The sequence below is a fragment of the Prionailurus viverrinus genome, chromosome B3, assembly GCF_022837055.1.
Source record: "Prionailurus viverrinus isolate Anna chromosome B3, UM_Priviv_1.0, whole genome shotgun sequence".
Lineage (NCBI taxonomy): Eukaryota > Metazoa > Chordata > Mammalia > Carnivora > Felidae > Prionailurus > Prionailurus viverrinus.
The window spans coordinates 14,237,297-14,251,526 of record NC_062566.1 but is presented as its reverse complement, the minus strand read 5'-3'; the positions used below and the strand labels follow the sequence as shown (position 1 = coordinate 14,251,526).

Below are 14,230 nucleotides of genomic sequence, written 5' to 3'. Positions count from 1 at the left end.
TTTGCAGAACAATTTGTCAAAAAATCTATTAAAAAAACCTTTTTTTAAACATCCTTTTGGTTTGGCAATTGCACTTCTAGGAATTATCCAAGAGATAAACTCTCACATACATTAAAAAAAAAAAAAAAAATTCAGTCAAGGACATTCTCTGTAATACTCTTTCTAGTAGTAGAAAAATGAAAAATCAAAATGTCCAACAATGAGGGATAAGTTTAAATAAATTACATCTGTGCGACAGAATGTGAGATACTGTCAGTAGTGATAAGGAGTTATTGCTGGGCTAAACTGGCAGGTGGAAAAAGCAAGATGTGGAATAGACTATTAACAAGAAAAGGAGCAGGCTAGAAGGAGGAGGATGGAATATTATATGCACCTAGACACACAGGTTATATCTGCCGGGACACAAAAGAAACCAGTAAGAGTGACTGCCTCTGGGAAGGGATGTCACAGACAGGTGCTAGAGAGCAGGCGTTTTCCCCTCACTGAACAGTGCAGAATAACTATCCTTTGGTTTTTAACCACATATGTTATGTTCTCAACAAATAAAATCCACTGAGAAAATTTTAGCCATGCTCAAATAAAAAATAAAGAATGGTTTAGACAAAAGACAGTGCGTCCATACTAATAAATATTATAATTAGCGGCTAAAAAAAAACACAGTAAATCTATGTGTATTATAGAACAGTCCCAAGTATTTTCGGGGGTAATGAAAATGTTCTAAAATTACTTGTGATGATGGATGCCCAACTCTACAAATATACTAGAAGCCACTGAACTATATGCACACTTTAAATGGGTGAATTGTAAGGCATGTGGATTCTACCTCAATAGAAGCTGTTAAAAATACCTATACACACACACACACACACACACACACACACACACACCCATGGCTACACAGAGGGGAGGGTGAGTGAGGATGCAGAGTTCAGAAAACTGTGGCCCACAGGCCAACTTTGGCCCACCATTTGTTTTTATGAAGTTGTATTTGCACCAGGCATACTCATTTGCTTCAAATTGTCTATGGCCACTTTCATGCTACCTACAAAGGCAGAGTGGAGTATTTATGACAGAGACAGTAGGGTCTGCAAAGCCTAAAATATTTCCTATCTGGTCTTTTACAGGAGTTTGCCAATCCCTTATTTAGAAAAAATCTTAAGTTGTACAGTTCAGCAGAAAACAACTGCAGGATACCATGGTCAGTACAATATCATTTTATGTTCTAAAACCACACACAACACAATATGACATATTTTCTGTAAGTATAAGTAAGTAACAATATGAGGAAATTATCCCAAACTCATACCTATGGTTACTTCTGAGAAGGGCAGGCAGAAAGGATTGGGAGTTGGGCAAAGGGGTCTTTGGCTTTATTTGTGATTTATTTGAAAACTGTTTTACTTAAGGAGACACAGTAATGTTATTACCTGAGTAATTGACTTTTTTTTTCCCCTTAGTTAATTGCTTAAAAGTAAGGCTGGCAGAAGCAAAAAGTAACAGGACTAGGTTGTCAACTCTTGGGGTCACCTGGGTGGCTCAGCTGACAGAGCATCCAACTTCAGCTCAGGTCATGATCCCACAGTTCATGAGTTCAAGCCCCATGTCAGGCTCTGTGCTGACAGCTCGGAGCTGGGAGCCTGGAGCCTGTTTCAGACTCTGTGTGTGTGTCTCTCTCTACCTCTCCCTGCTTGCTCGCTTGCACTCTCTCTCCCTCTCAAAAATAAATAAACATTAAAAAAAAATGTCAACTCTGATCTTGGTAAGCACTGCCAGAATTTTTCAGATCCTATGGTTTTCAATTTCCCTGATCTTTATCCTGTTCCTCTCTGTATTTCCCCTTCATCAACATCAGGACTGAGGTTTCTAAAGAGGAAGGTGAACTGAGGGAAGAGCCAGGGTGGCAGGAGGGAGGGAGGACAGCTACACAGCAGGCATGGGACAGCAAACGGCTGGGCCGTCAACGATCCACCGTTTCAGGGATTTAGTTGCTGTTATGGAACCCCTGGGGTGTGTGAAGACCCGGGGTCCCGGGCTTAGCATCGCCCTGCAATTAGTTCCCACTCACAGCCTCCATGTCCCTAGTTTCACGTAATTCGCACGACCTTCAAGAGAACCCTGGGACTTCTCAAGTTTTCTGTACTTCGGGTGGGTTTACAAGGCTGACTCATCTCATAACATAGCACACCTTAAAACAAAACCAAATGGTTGTCAAAGAGCAGTGCAGGCCCCGGAAGGGGCATGTGTGGAACCTGAGTCCCAAATAAGCTGCTTTACACCATAATTTACAAAGATAAAATGGGTATGAATACAGAATACATCTAGCCCATCTTTGGAAAATTAAGAAATTCAACTGGGGAAAAAAGTTAACTAGTCTGGGATAATTATTAGCTCTTATTATTTTTTTTTAAAAATTTTTTTTTTTTTCAACGTTTATTTATTTTTGGGACAGAGAGAGACAGAGCATGAACGGGGGAGGGGCAGAGAGAGAGGGAGACACAGAATCGGAAACAGGCTCCAGGCTCTGAGCCATCAGCCCAGAGCCTGACGCGGGGCTCGAACTCACGGACTGCGTATTAGCTCTTATTATTATGGAAATTTTTAACTATGGGAATGCACAGATTTTCAAAGCAAAAGCATAAAATGTCAGATGTCGTTCCCAAATGTGTATATTTATACACAACAAGACCTCAGATAATCTATCTTCTAACCTACAAACTATGTACAGATCTGGAAAAGGCAGGAGCTCTAAAACAGTAATAAAAGATGCCATCCAAAAGTTTTTTTTTTAAAGAGGTAACTTCAAAAGATAGGACTTCATTAAGGGCATGACACTTAAAGGGACCCCTGCTAGGTCTGTTTGCATGAGCAATTATCAAACGGGAAACTTGTGCAACTCTCTAATTGTGGGTACCACAACCACTTCTGCTTCCGAAACAGAAGCAGCCGGACAACATGGAGGGTTGCTTTTACTTGAAATGACCCAGGAAAATCTGGCTGTGTATAAATACAGTTACAGGCGGGGGAAGCACATTATATTCACCAAATTGCGCTTTAAACAATCTGGCTTTAAGCAAAACGCAGCACACCTGCAACAAATCTTCACAAAAGAGAGAATAAGAAGGTGGGTATCAACCAAAGGGAAGCATTAAACATTATATACATGTACACATATATTTAAACTAAATATAATTTAAGTTTCTCCTTGACAAAAAAGGTTTGCTTCCAGAAAACTCACCTCCATGTTCTAGAAATACTCGAACACATCTTTCCTTCCCTCTTGCTGCAGAGAAATGAAGAAGGGTCCAGCCATTAGCATCCCGGCCATTTGGAGAATAGCCTTGTTCTAACATCTTTCGTACTGTGTGAACATCCCCGGCAGCCACTGCAGCCTGAATCTGCAATTCTTCCTGGAGTTCAGGGTTCCTTCGACAATGGTGGTGTAACATCCTAGCTGAGTCCACTTTTTACCAAGGATTCATTAGGTCACAGGGAACAGCCTTTAAGGGCAAGTAGAACATGTGAAATTTAGAATACTTGGCTCCTCGCAGTGTGTCTATTAAATAGCACAGAATTTTCCATTGTTAAATCATGTAAATCTTAGTCATGACAGTTCATCCTACTACAACTAATTAATATGCACCTCTTATAACCGGAACTTTGGTAGCTTCCCAAAGATTATAAAAGATTTCAAACAAAAAGCCAGGCATAATGCCTTAAGTTGCAGTTACAGGAAATTTCTTCTGTAGTCTTTTGAAAACTCAAAGCAAACATCCTATGAACATAGCAGCATATTTTAGGTATAATGGAAGGTGATGCTGGGCAGCCAGAAAATGGGAGACAACAGAGTAGTCAGGTGAGTGCTTGCCTTAAGAGTTTGATTTCCCTGGGGCACGGGGGGGGGGGGGGGGGGGGGGAGGGATAGGGCTCAGTTGGTTAAGCATGTGATTTCTTCCACTCAGGTCATGATCTCATGGATCCGTGAGTTCGAGCCCCCCGTCAGGCTCTGTGCTGAGCTCAGAACCTGGAGCCTGCTTCAGATTCTGCACCTCCCTCTCTCTCTGCTTCTCCTCCACTCATGCTCTGTCTCTCTCTCTCTCTCAAAAATAAACAAACATTTTAAAAAAATTTTTAAAAAGAGTTTAATTTCCCTAATGCATGCAGTTATAAACCATTCAAGGACTCGATCACAGATCAGTGAGTGAATGCAGGGTATCAAATGGTCAATTCATAGCCTATGAAGATTAAAGACTATGAGAAGCATTTAAAAAAAAAAATGAAAAACTTTAGATGAGTCCCCTAAAGTATTTCAATATTTTATTTTTAGCCCCAAAGGGTGAGAGGTTTGGCGGGGGAAAGAAGTACGTGGGGTAAAGTAAAATGCATAGAGAGTATGCATTTTCCTTTTGTTTGTTTCTTTCTATCCTCCCCACTTTGTTATTTGATGCATGATTTACCACCCCTCTTTTTCTGCTACGTTATCTTTTCCACTTTTCTAATTTCAGTTTTCTAAAAGTTTTACTCTAATTGGCAAAGTACCAAGATCACACAAAATATCTAAAAACTCTAAGAATCAGGGCACCTGGGTGGTTAGTCAGTTAAGCATCTGACTTTGGCTCAGGTCATGATCTCACGGTTCATGAGTTTGAGCCCCTCTTCGGGCTCTCTGCTGTCACCGCAGAGCCCACTTCGGATCCTCAGTCTGCCCCCTCCCCTCTCAAAAACAAATTAATTAAAAAAAGAAAATGTAGAAAATCCAAGTGAGATTAAAAAAAAAAAAAAAAACCTGTAAGAATTGAAACAACACCACATGAAAAAAAAATCATTTTAAAGAAAAAGTAGTGTCCTGGACTTCTGCACCCTCTAACAGGTCACAAAAGAGGTGTGCACTCAGGCTCAATATAAAACGAGACCTCCTTCATGCAAAGAGGAAAAAGTCCAAAGTGAATTGTGAAAAGTGGCCCTTACATGTGTGTGTAAAAAAACTTTTTCAGTGGGTTTTTAAGCTTTACAGAAGCTTACAGAAGCTTAAACTAACACGCTTCTAAGAAGCCATTCCATCTGGGCTAATTTTAAGGAATAGATTAGACTCATCTCCTAATTAGGCGGCTTCCATTTCTAAAAATAAAAAATTATGTGATAAAGTCCTTTAAAGACATTTTGGTCTCCTATGTAGGTTAGACATCTTGGGATAATCTTGTTACCAATAATAATTTATCTTGCAAAACCTCTTGCTATAGATTGTGCAAAGGTAAACTTAAGCCTGACCTAGGTCAAATCATCACAGCTTAAGAATACAATCAAATGTCCTATGTTGTTTCATAAAGTGAAAATGGTTATTTCAAACTCGTATTCCTATTAAGTAATATAATTTAAAAATATCAGGCTACTATTACAAAGAGCTATCTCCTCAGAGAAAATTTGGAAATGAGAAATTTCCTGACAATTTGTCTCCTTAATAAACATGATTTTCTCCCTTATCCCTTTGCTTAATTACTTTTTCAATCAACACTATAAAACTAAGTCTCTCATCTTAAAAACGACCAAGAACCCTTTTGGAATAGCTTTCTGTGTATTTTTAGAGTTGTAAGCAAAGACACTGAATACCACTGGAAGAAATTAATGAAAACTACTACTATATGCTCAAAATCAGTTTTAACAGATTTTTTTTTTTTTAAATGAGACCATTATCTTGGCTCTTAAATGAGGTCTACTATGTAAGATTCAAACAGTATAAAAAATAAACAAACAAAAACCTGGATTTTCTTTTAGCAAGTGTTGTGTTTAATATATGTTAGCTGCTTTGAAGGGAAAAGCAAAAGCTATATGGATTTTCCTCCCCAGAACTGCACAGATGACCAATAACCTTCAGTCACTTACCTTGTAGAAGAATGTCCCTTCTTCTGATACGTGGATTGCCTAATAACCATTGTGCACATACAGCATTGTGAGGAGAAGGCTCAGAGTGTGTCCAGATTGCAGCGTGATTGAGCTTTCTTAACCTAAAAACAAATACCAATTATGGGAAGATTCCTAAAAATAATAAAAAATCAGAGATGCCTACACACTCTACCTTTCAATGAGCTTAAATTTTAGTGCTTTCTATCAAACTTCCAGAGCAGAGAAAGAACTCAGGTCAGTTCTTAGAGAAAATAATCTTGAGACTTACATTAATCTCCAAACTGGTACAGGATATGGTGTATTTTCAGGATTTTTTTTCTTAAAAGGGCAGTTTTTTGAAAAAGAGTAAATTAAAAAAAAAAAAATCACACATTTGAAATTTAGATGCAAGTACAGGTTCCTTTTATCTTATTTTTTGCTCTATTCAGAATATATTTTCAGGCTTGCTTCATCTGAATTACTTTTTAACTGACACTGTTAGGCGTGTGCTCTTTTCTAAACAGGACAAAAATGAAAGTATGTGTTCATTCAATATAGTAGGTGGTCAGGGCCAAAATGGAATCTATGACAACCAAAAGGAGAGTATATCTTTAAATGCTGGCTCTTCATATGCCCTAAAAAGCATTATGTTAATCATTTTGAAATGGTTATTCCTTTATATATACATCAAACTGCGTAAAAGATTAACAACATCCTTGCCAGCTTCCCTATATGAATTCTGGAAAAATCCTCTCTACAATTGAAAGAAAAAAAGGATCTTTCTTCATATAGATTAAACCCTAGGTCTATGAACTCCATTAAGGTTAAGAGCACATGCTAAGTGACTTCCACACTTTATGCTCAAATCACTCTAGAAATTACTCACTGAGAGAACTATTACCCCACCCCATCCCAGTAGGGTAGGTATGCTAACCCCTCCATCACTTAAACAGGAAAGGCTGGGCTACCTGAAAACCTAACAACCTGACGTACTATGGGGAAGAGTGGCAGTCCTAGGTGCTGCTGGTTGCACACCAGAATTTACAACCAATCCACATCAGTATATAGTCCACTTTGACCCTTTCCTTTTTCCAAGGCCAAAGACTTGGCCAGCACACACTTGGAAACAATATTTAACTTAAAACTAACTATCATTTCTTAAAAAAATGAATTAGAGAATTAGACATGATCAGAACTCCTACAAGGCAAGCTGAAAAAAATGCAGAACTATCCTTACAGAGATGCCCAATTCTGAGAGTGGGGCAGGAAATATACAATATGAGCCTGGAGCATCTCACTGTGCCAAAAAGGAAGTGCTCAAAGAGAAATGCAGTGATGGGGGAATGTCACAGGAACACGGGCCAACCACAAGAGCTCTTAGTAGCTAAGCTGGAACAAGTTGAACAAGATAAATATAAGTGGTATGGATTCTAACCCAAAGTCTAGAATAAATACCAACAGGCCCATAATGCTCTGATTGAATAAATAAAGGATGGAGCAGAATCAAATCTCCTGTACAGAATTCCATATAATTGCATGGATCCCCCCTACTCAGGGAGGTAGAGCATAACTCCCTTCTCCTTTAGTGTGGGTCATGTAGAGATTTCCTTCCCATGAGGAAAGCATGGAAAAGGAGGGAAAGAACAACTTTACGGCAAGAAACCTGAAAAACACCACCTCAGCCTGGTGATCATGGTTAACAGGCACCAGTGCCAAGTCACGTGACAAGCATGGAATGAGGAGAATGGCAATTTACTGTGGTGATCTTTCTCTCCAAAGCCCATAACCCCCACCTAATCATGAGAAAAACACCACACAAATTCCAGCTGAGGGACATTCTACAAAATACCTGACCAGTACTCCTCAAAATGTCAAAGCCATCAAAAACAAGGAAGTCTGTGGAATTGTCATGGCCAAGAAGAGCTTATGGAAACAAGAAGGCTAAATGTAATGTGGTATCCTAGATGAGATCCTGGAACAGAAAAAGCATATTAGGTAAAAGCTAAAGAAGTACGAACACGATATGGATTTTAATTAATAATAATGTTCATTGTTGGTTCATTAATTGTGACAAATCCATCTATTAATATAAGCTGTTGGTGGCAACTGGGTGTGGAGTATATGGGAATTCTGTACTGTCTGTGCAATTTTTCTGTATATCTAAAACTATACTAAAATAAAAATTTGTTTAAAAAATGCAAACGAGGTCTCCAATGATAAGCCTCCAGCATTTTCCACAAATGAACAGGTGATTATTTTCCACATGAGCTACATCTACATTGCAAAAATCAATGGCACTGGCTGCCTTACTTCTAAGGGTGTCCTTGGTATCCCCTGCCTCCCAAGAGAAGCGGAGATAGCTCTCCATGGTTTCAAGCCTTTAGGAATCTTGTTCTTAGGCCTTCTATCTACCCATCGCCCCTTTCATGGAGGCAGAGGGGGTAAGTGGGGAGGAGGGCATGCAAAGTGGGGGTTGAGGGGAATATGAAATGGCACTGATTTATTAATAACATCAAGAAAAGGCTTTGTGTTAAAGGATGAAGTGACTATTTCTCTGAACAAGAAAGATGCACAAACCACAATAACTTGCAATAATGCCATATGGGCTACTTCAATCAGACAGATGCAAGTCCACGGAGCCCCTGACATGTGTTTGGCACACTGCTAGGCCTTGGCCACTGGTGTCGCCCCCTGGTAAAACTTTACTAGAGAGTTCTGCATACTTAAAATAAATTAGATACACCTAAAAATGTTAAGATCATTTTTCCCTTTTCTGACAATACCAAGTGCTATAAACAATAACTATTGGTTTAAACCAAAAGAGCACTTTACATGCAACAGTTTTTACTGGAAAAAAAACAAGACACACATACCATGCACACAGAGTCCTTTGTCAGCTGCATCCCTTAAATTATGAAAGGCAATGACTTAATTACCATTACCAAAACATCCTAATAGTCCAAAGCACCAGACAAGTAATTAATTTTTATCTTGGTGTTATTTTAGGAGAGTTTGCACTTAATAGAGTATAGCTATCCATATATGAATACATAAAAAAAAAAGACGATTGAACTTAAAAAGTAAATACAATATCTAGCACTAAACATACTATTTAAAAAATCAGAGAGAAGTTGGGGTGCCTGGGTGGCTCAGTCGGTTAAGTGTCCGACTCAGGTCATGATCTCACAGTTCATAAGTTCAAGCCCCGCATTGGGCTCTCCACTGTCACTGCACAGCCCACTTCAGATCCTCTGTCTCCCTCACTCTCTGCCCCTCCCCTGTTCCTCTGCACATGTTCTTTCTCTCTCTCAAAAATAAAAAAAAAAAAAAAAAAATCACAGAGAAGTCCAGACACAGGAAAATGGAGAAAAGTCTATATTCCCCTCAAGGAGTGCACATTTGAAAATCTGATAGTTCATGAAGAAGTCACCTATAAAATAATAGAATATGGCCAAGGAGGCTATTTTCTAAAGAAATAAATGTACAGTGTAAGCTGTTTTTAAATTAATGACTCACAATGACTAAAATTCTGAGGGTATAATCTTAGAAATCCCATTCCAGGTTTCAGTCAGAAAAGACAAGAAACAAAAAACAAAAAACAAACCATGCAGACAAGACTTCAGAATTATGTATCAAAATGAGCCACTTCCCCAATGTCTATCATTTTTATATGAGGTTTTACTGCAGGATAGTGTGTTGAATTGTGTTGTTTAAATTTTACGAATCCATCTTTTCTAATCTACGTCAGGTCAAAAGGAAACAATGCAGGCCTCTGAGCTTTTACACTGTTGACCATACTAGAAAGTATACATTTAGGAATTAAAATTAACACTGAAGCACCTGGGTGGTTCGTTTAGTCGGTTGGGCATCTGACCTCAGCCCGGGTCACGATCTCACGGTTCGTGGGTTCAAGCCCCACATCGGGCTCTGTGCTGACAGTTCAGAGCCTGGAGCCTGCTTCGGATAATATGTCTCCCCCTTTCTCTCTCTGCCCCTTCCCACTTGCGCTGTCTCTCTCCCTCTCTCAAAAATAAACATTTAAAAAAAATAAAAAATAAGATGTTAACACTAAATTCTATAAAGATGCCAAAGGAACTTCATTAAGTTAAAACTAAACTTCTTGCTTCACATAATTAAAAGAAGTTTATATTCACAGAACAGAGTGAAGAGTAAAATAACTATAATATAAAATATATTTAAGACCTGTCTAAAATTGTATAAAACTTTCACCAGATTTGCCACATGTCCCCGATTTCCTCTGGCATAAATGATTAGTCACTAATGGCTCTTTGCATATTATTTTCACTAAAAGTCCACATATTTTTGGATTAGGTGATACAAATTAGAACTGTGCTTTCAGATTTCACACCACTAGAAACAAGATAACAGCTTGCTACTCAAAAAAAGAAATAAGCATTTCTTTGTAGAACAGACAGAGATATACAGGCTGGTAAGAAAATAAAATCAGCAACTCCAAGGATATTGGCTCTGAGGAAAAAAAAAAACACAAAACACCATTGGGTCACAAGTTCTAAGAGGGAAGATGGCTGCAGAAACACTGTAAGGCCCAAAGTGTACAACATGGCCGAGGTCTATGTTGACCAGCACTATTGATATGATCAAGAGCCTGGAACCCAAAATAAAGTAGAAGTGTTTTCTAGTATCATTCCTCATGGTTAGCATGGTGTTTATGTTCTAAAACAAGTAAGGGTATTCATATTTCCTCCAAATTACTGGACCTCCGCGTAACACAAGGATGTGTTATCATGCACAACTTATCTATAATTCTCAAATGTTCCAGCAGAAAAACCAACCATTTTCACGGAATGTGAAGGAGGCAAGAAAGGAAATTGTATAATGCACTATCCAGACTCAACTCAAGGCTTAAATCACAAATGTTGTAAATGAGGAGGTCTTGTCAATATTATCATATTAACCCCTGTCCGGCTTTATCATCTTAGCAGCCTTACATCAGTACCTAGAAGGTTTGCAAAAAAAGAGACAATCATTCTCCTTAAGGAGTGTCTTCAGCTGAAAATGAAATAAAAGGATGTAAGTCAGATATTAGGTAATATATAAACCTTATCTGACTTTAGGCTTTTTAGGAATAGTATGAACTTCTGTGTTACCAAAGTTAAACGTAAACAAAACAGATATATATAGAATATTAAATAATCATGCATGATATTACTTCAGGTATAAAGAATGTAAGTATAGAGCCACAGCATACTCTAAATGCATCACTGTAGATCTTCAGTTAAAATCAGTTATTCTCCCTATGTGACTATAAATCTATATTTGGTTATCAAATAAATCAGGCTCTTTCCATTTTTTTTTTCTCTAAAAACCTGTATACACGGCAATCGAATCAACACAAAGTTAACTACCAATCTGAAAAATATAAACTACCTAACTGTCTGTCCATGCTGGTAAATAATTACCCATATTAAACATTTTAAATGTTCAGCATAATCTAGACCAAACACTCTCAATCATGCTAATACTAGGAATAGATGCCAACGATTTATATACATATTCCCTAATCATAGAAAAGCAGTTAAAAGCTGAGAGGAGCAATGAAATATTATTTAAGCAATGAGAATGATCTGGCGGGCAACCAGAAGAAAGCAGTGTTCTCTCTGTAACTTACAAGCCTGACTCGCCACAGACCTGCTCCCTTACCATCTCAGGTGGTAACACCCCTTGCAAATGAAAACATGCTAGAGTCATATCTAAAGTAGAAAAAATATGTAAGTGAGAAGGCCTGAATAGAAAACACATCATTTGTCTTTACCTTAAAAACATATTCCAAATATGTTAGCATTTAAAAGACAAAATTCCTAAAGTAATCATTGGGCATCTCTCTGGAGATTCGCATATTTGCATAATGAAAATTGCCTTTAACTTTTATAGACTTCTGCCTAGCTTTTACTGAAGTGAAGTGGACCCTATATGCACATAAAGGCTGCCCTAAATGTTCACCATGGAACAGTCAGTGGTAGATACTGATTTCAATTCCATTCAGTAGCATACACTCTCCCTTTGGAGTCCAGTACCAGGTCTCAAGAATATGCAAACCCTCAGAGCACTTAAAAGTATCTTTAGCAATGTCTTCACAATTAAAAGAATCAGGAAAGGCATAAATTTCTTTTGGGGGAAGGCAGAAAGTCCAGTGGAACAGAGTAAATCAATGATTTCCTAACAACTTCTGCTATTTTAAGTACTTCTTTGTACCTGAAATTCCCTAAACAATCTGAGATATTAAAATAACTCTGAGATTAACAAGTCACTTTATACTCCTGTTATTGGATGTTAGAGAAGTCATTCACTTGACTAATTTGTGAATTAACTCTTATATAATTTCCCTGATCATATTCCCTCTTTAGGAATTACATGAATGTCCTAAACTTACCTTTGGTGTATTTTCCAGAAGCAGCAACAAAATATGACGACAGAAATGTGATCACATGAATTAGATGCTTAAATTTCAATCTAACAAATTATCTGTAAGGATTTTGAAATAAACCTTATCTATGAAGAGTGCAAGAATAAAGCCCTAGATTCTAAACACACCAAAACATCCCTTTGTTTTCAAATTCATGAGTGTCAAATGATTAACAAAATATTGTATGAAGTTTTGTAAGTTCTTCTAGAAAATCTAAGGTGTCACAAATATTACTTATCGTTTTATAACAGTTTCAGAACCCATTCACATCTGTCAACAGAAACACATAAAAGCCAGAAGAGTTAGTTACAGGTACATGCTTCAGGAGCAAATATTGCTTTCATACTATCCACACTATTAAGGTACACAGATTCACTTTTCACTAGCAGAAAAAGTCAAGTTATTTTCCAAAAGTCATAAATTTCAAGCCATTACTGCATCTTCCTCTACCAAACCCTTGTCTGTTAGTTAACTCAAAAGATTTTCTGACAGAGTTAGAGGAAAGGTGATAGGCAGACATAAGGGGAAAACAGAAAATTGTGGTTTAATTAAAAAGCAGAGTCATTCAGAATTAACAAGCAATTAACAAGGAATTGAGGAATTCCTCTGGGAGTAAGGTTTGGGGGGGGGGGCTACAAAAAGGTCTCAAAGTCTCAGAGCAGGGTAAATGGTACAGTGTACAGAAAGATAATGCAAAAAAGAAAAAGAAAAAAAGAAAACACAATGTACAGAGAAGGAAAAATATGTTTCTGGGATAGAGAAGTTATTATTAATTAAAATCTTAAGGATCAGGCACCGGCAGAGTTTTGTTTTTGCTGGGAAACTGGGTGCCAGGAAAGACTTGCATTTCCAGGTAACCAGGCTGAAAATAAAGCAATGCTTAATGAAATAGGGGCTAGAAATAAACAATGGGGGTGGGGAGATCTGGCTTATTACCTTTATACAGGATGCTGGTCAGAGGCTCTCTGCTGCTTCTCTGGTGGGTGGCTTGACCCTTCCTGCTCTCTCGTCTCCTCTAGCCAGCTCAAACCTGGAAAGCAAAAACCAGTGAGTGGTGCAGTGACCCAGGGGCGAGGAGGAAGGGGCTCTGAGAAGGGGTAGCAAAAGGAAGAGTGATAAGGGCAGGCAGGAAGAAGCAGTGATTCTTCCTCCCCGCCAGTCCCCTTCCCCTCGGGGGAGGTAACTGACTTTACCTGTCTCCTCAGCTGCTGCTTCTCTTCCTCCTTTCAGCCTTCTCCACACTCACCAACTTCTCCATTGAACAAACATCCCAGGCAGGGCCGGACACGGGTGTTCCTGATCCTTCTTGGTGCCTCACGGCCCCAGCCCGCCGAGCATCCAGACAGCCGAGCAGAATGGGGGCGACGGTCCTGACCGCCGGGCAGCCTCGGGGCAGGGGTGCAGGGAGGAAGTCCCGGCTCGGGTGGGGGGGGGCAGTCCCGGTCTGAGGGCTCGGAGCAGGGGGCTGCCGCGCTCCGGGCCGGAGGCTCCCAGCTACCGGGGCACACGAGAGGTCTCAGGGCAGCGAGGTCCCGGGTCATACAGGGTCCGAAGTGCCAGCCGCAGGGGCTCCAGGCAGGGGGCTTTCGGGATGCACTTTGCACTGGGCCACCCCCGCCCCCTCCCTCCAGCACTTTGGGGTCACTGGGATGGGACCAAGCCTTCAGCAGCCAATCAGCGGCCGCACTGGAGCCTGAGCCCGGAGCCGTAAACCAGGTCCGGGGTGGGTGGGGGTGGGGGGTGGGGGCGACTTGGTTGGTTGGTTGCTTCCTTCTCCCCTCCTTACCCCCAGCTGCCCCCACCCCTTGCCTGCCGTAAAGCCATCTGCGCATTCGCGACAGTTAGAGGAGGCGTGCCGATCGAGGCTGGGACTCGTCTCGGATTGGCCTCACTCATTTCCCCCTCGGC

The 14,230-nt window shown here is 39.7% G+C and overlaps 1 protein-coding gene across 2 annotated transcripts in view; it reads right to left on the bottom strand.

The window, feature by feature from the left end:
- The window catches only part of ASB7 (ankyrin repeat and SOCS box containing 7), a 52,269-nt gene extending 38,048 nt beyond the window's left edge, over positions 1 to 14,221 (bottom strand). The window contains exons 1-4 of one of the 2 annotated variants that reach the window (XR_007152979.1): positions 13,516 to 14,221; positions 13,259 to 13,352; positions 5,878 to 5,999; positions 3,236 to 3,497 (exon numbers count right to left, since the gene is read on the bottom strand). Coding sequence is in view for 1 of the 2 variants with exons in the window: in XM_047862755.1 (XP_047718711.1) it covers positions 3,236 to 3,446 (211 nt within the window). In the remaining variant the exon portion in view is untranslated. The remainder of the gene's footprint in view (positions 1 to 3,235; positions 3,498 to 5,877; positions 6,000 to 13,258; positions 13,353 to 13,515) is intronic. The other variant, XM_047862755.1, reaches the window with a different exon arrangement.
- Positions 14,222 to 14,230: the final 9 nt, after the last annotated feature.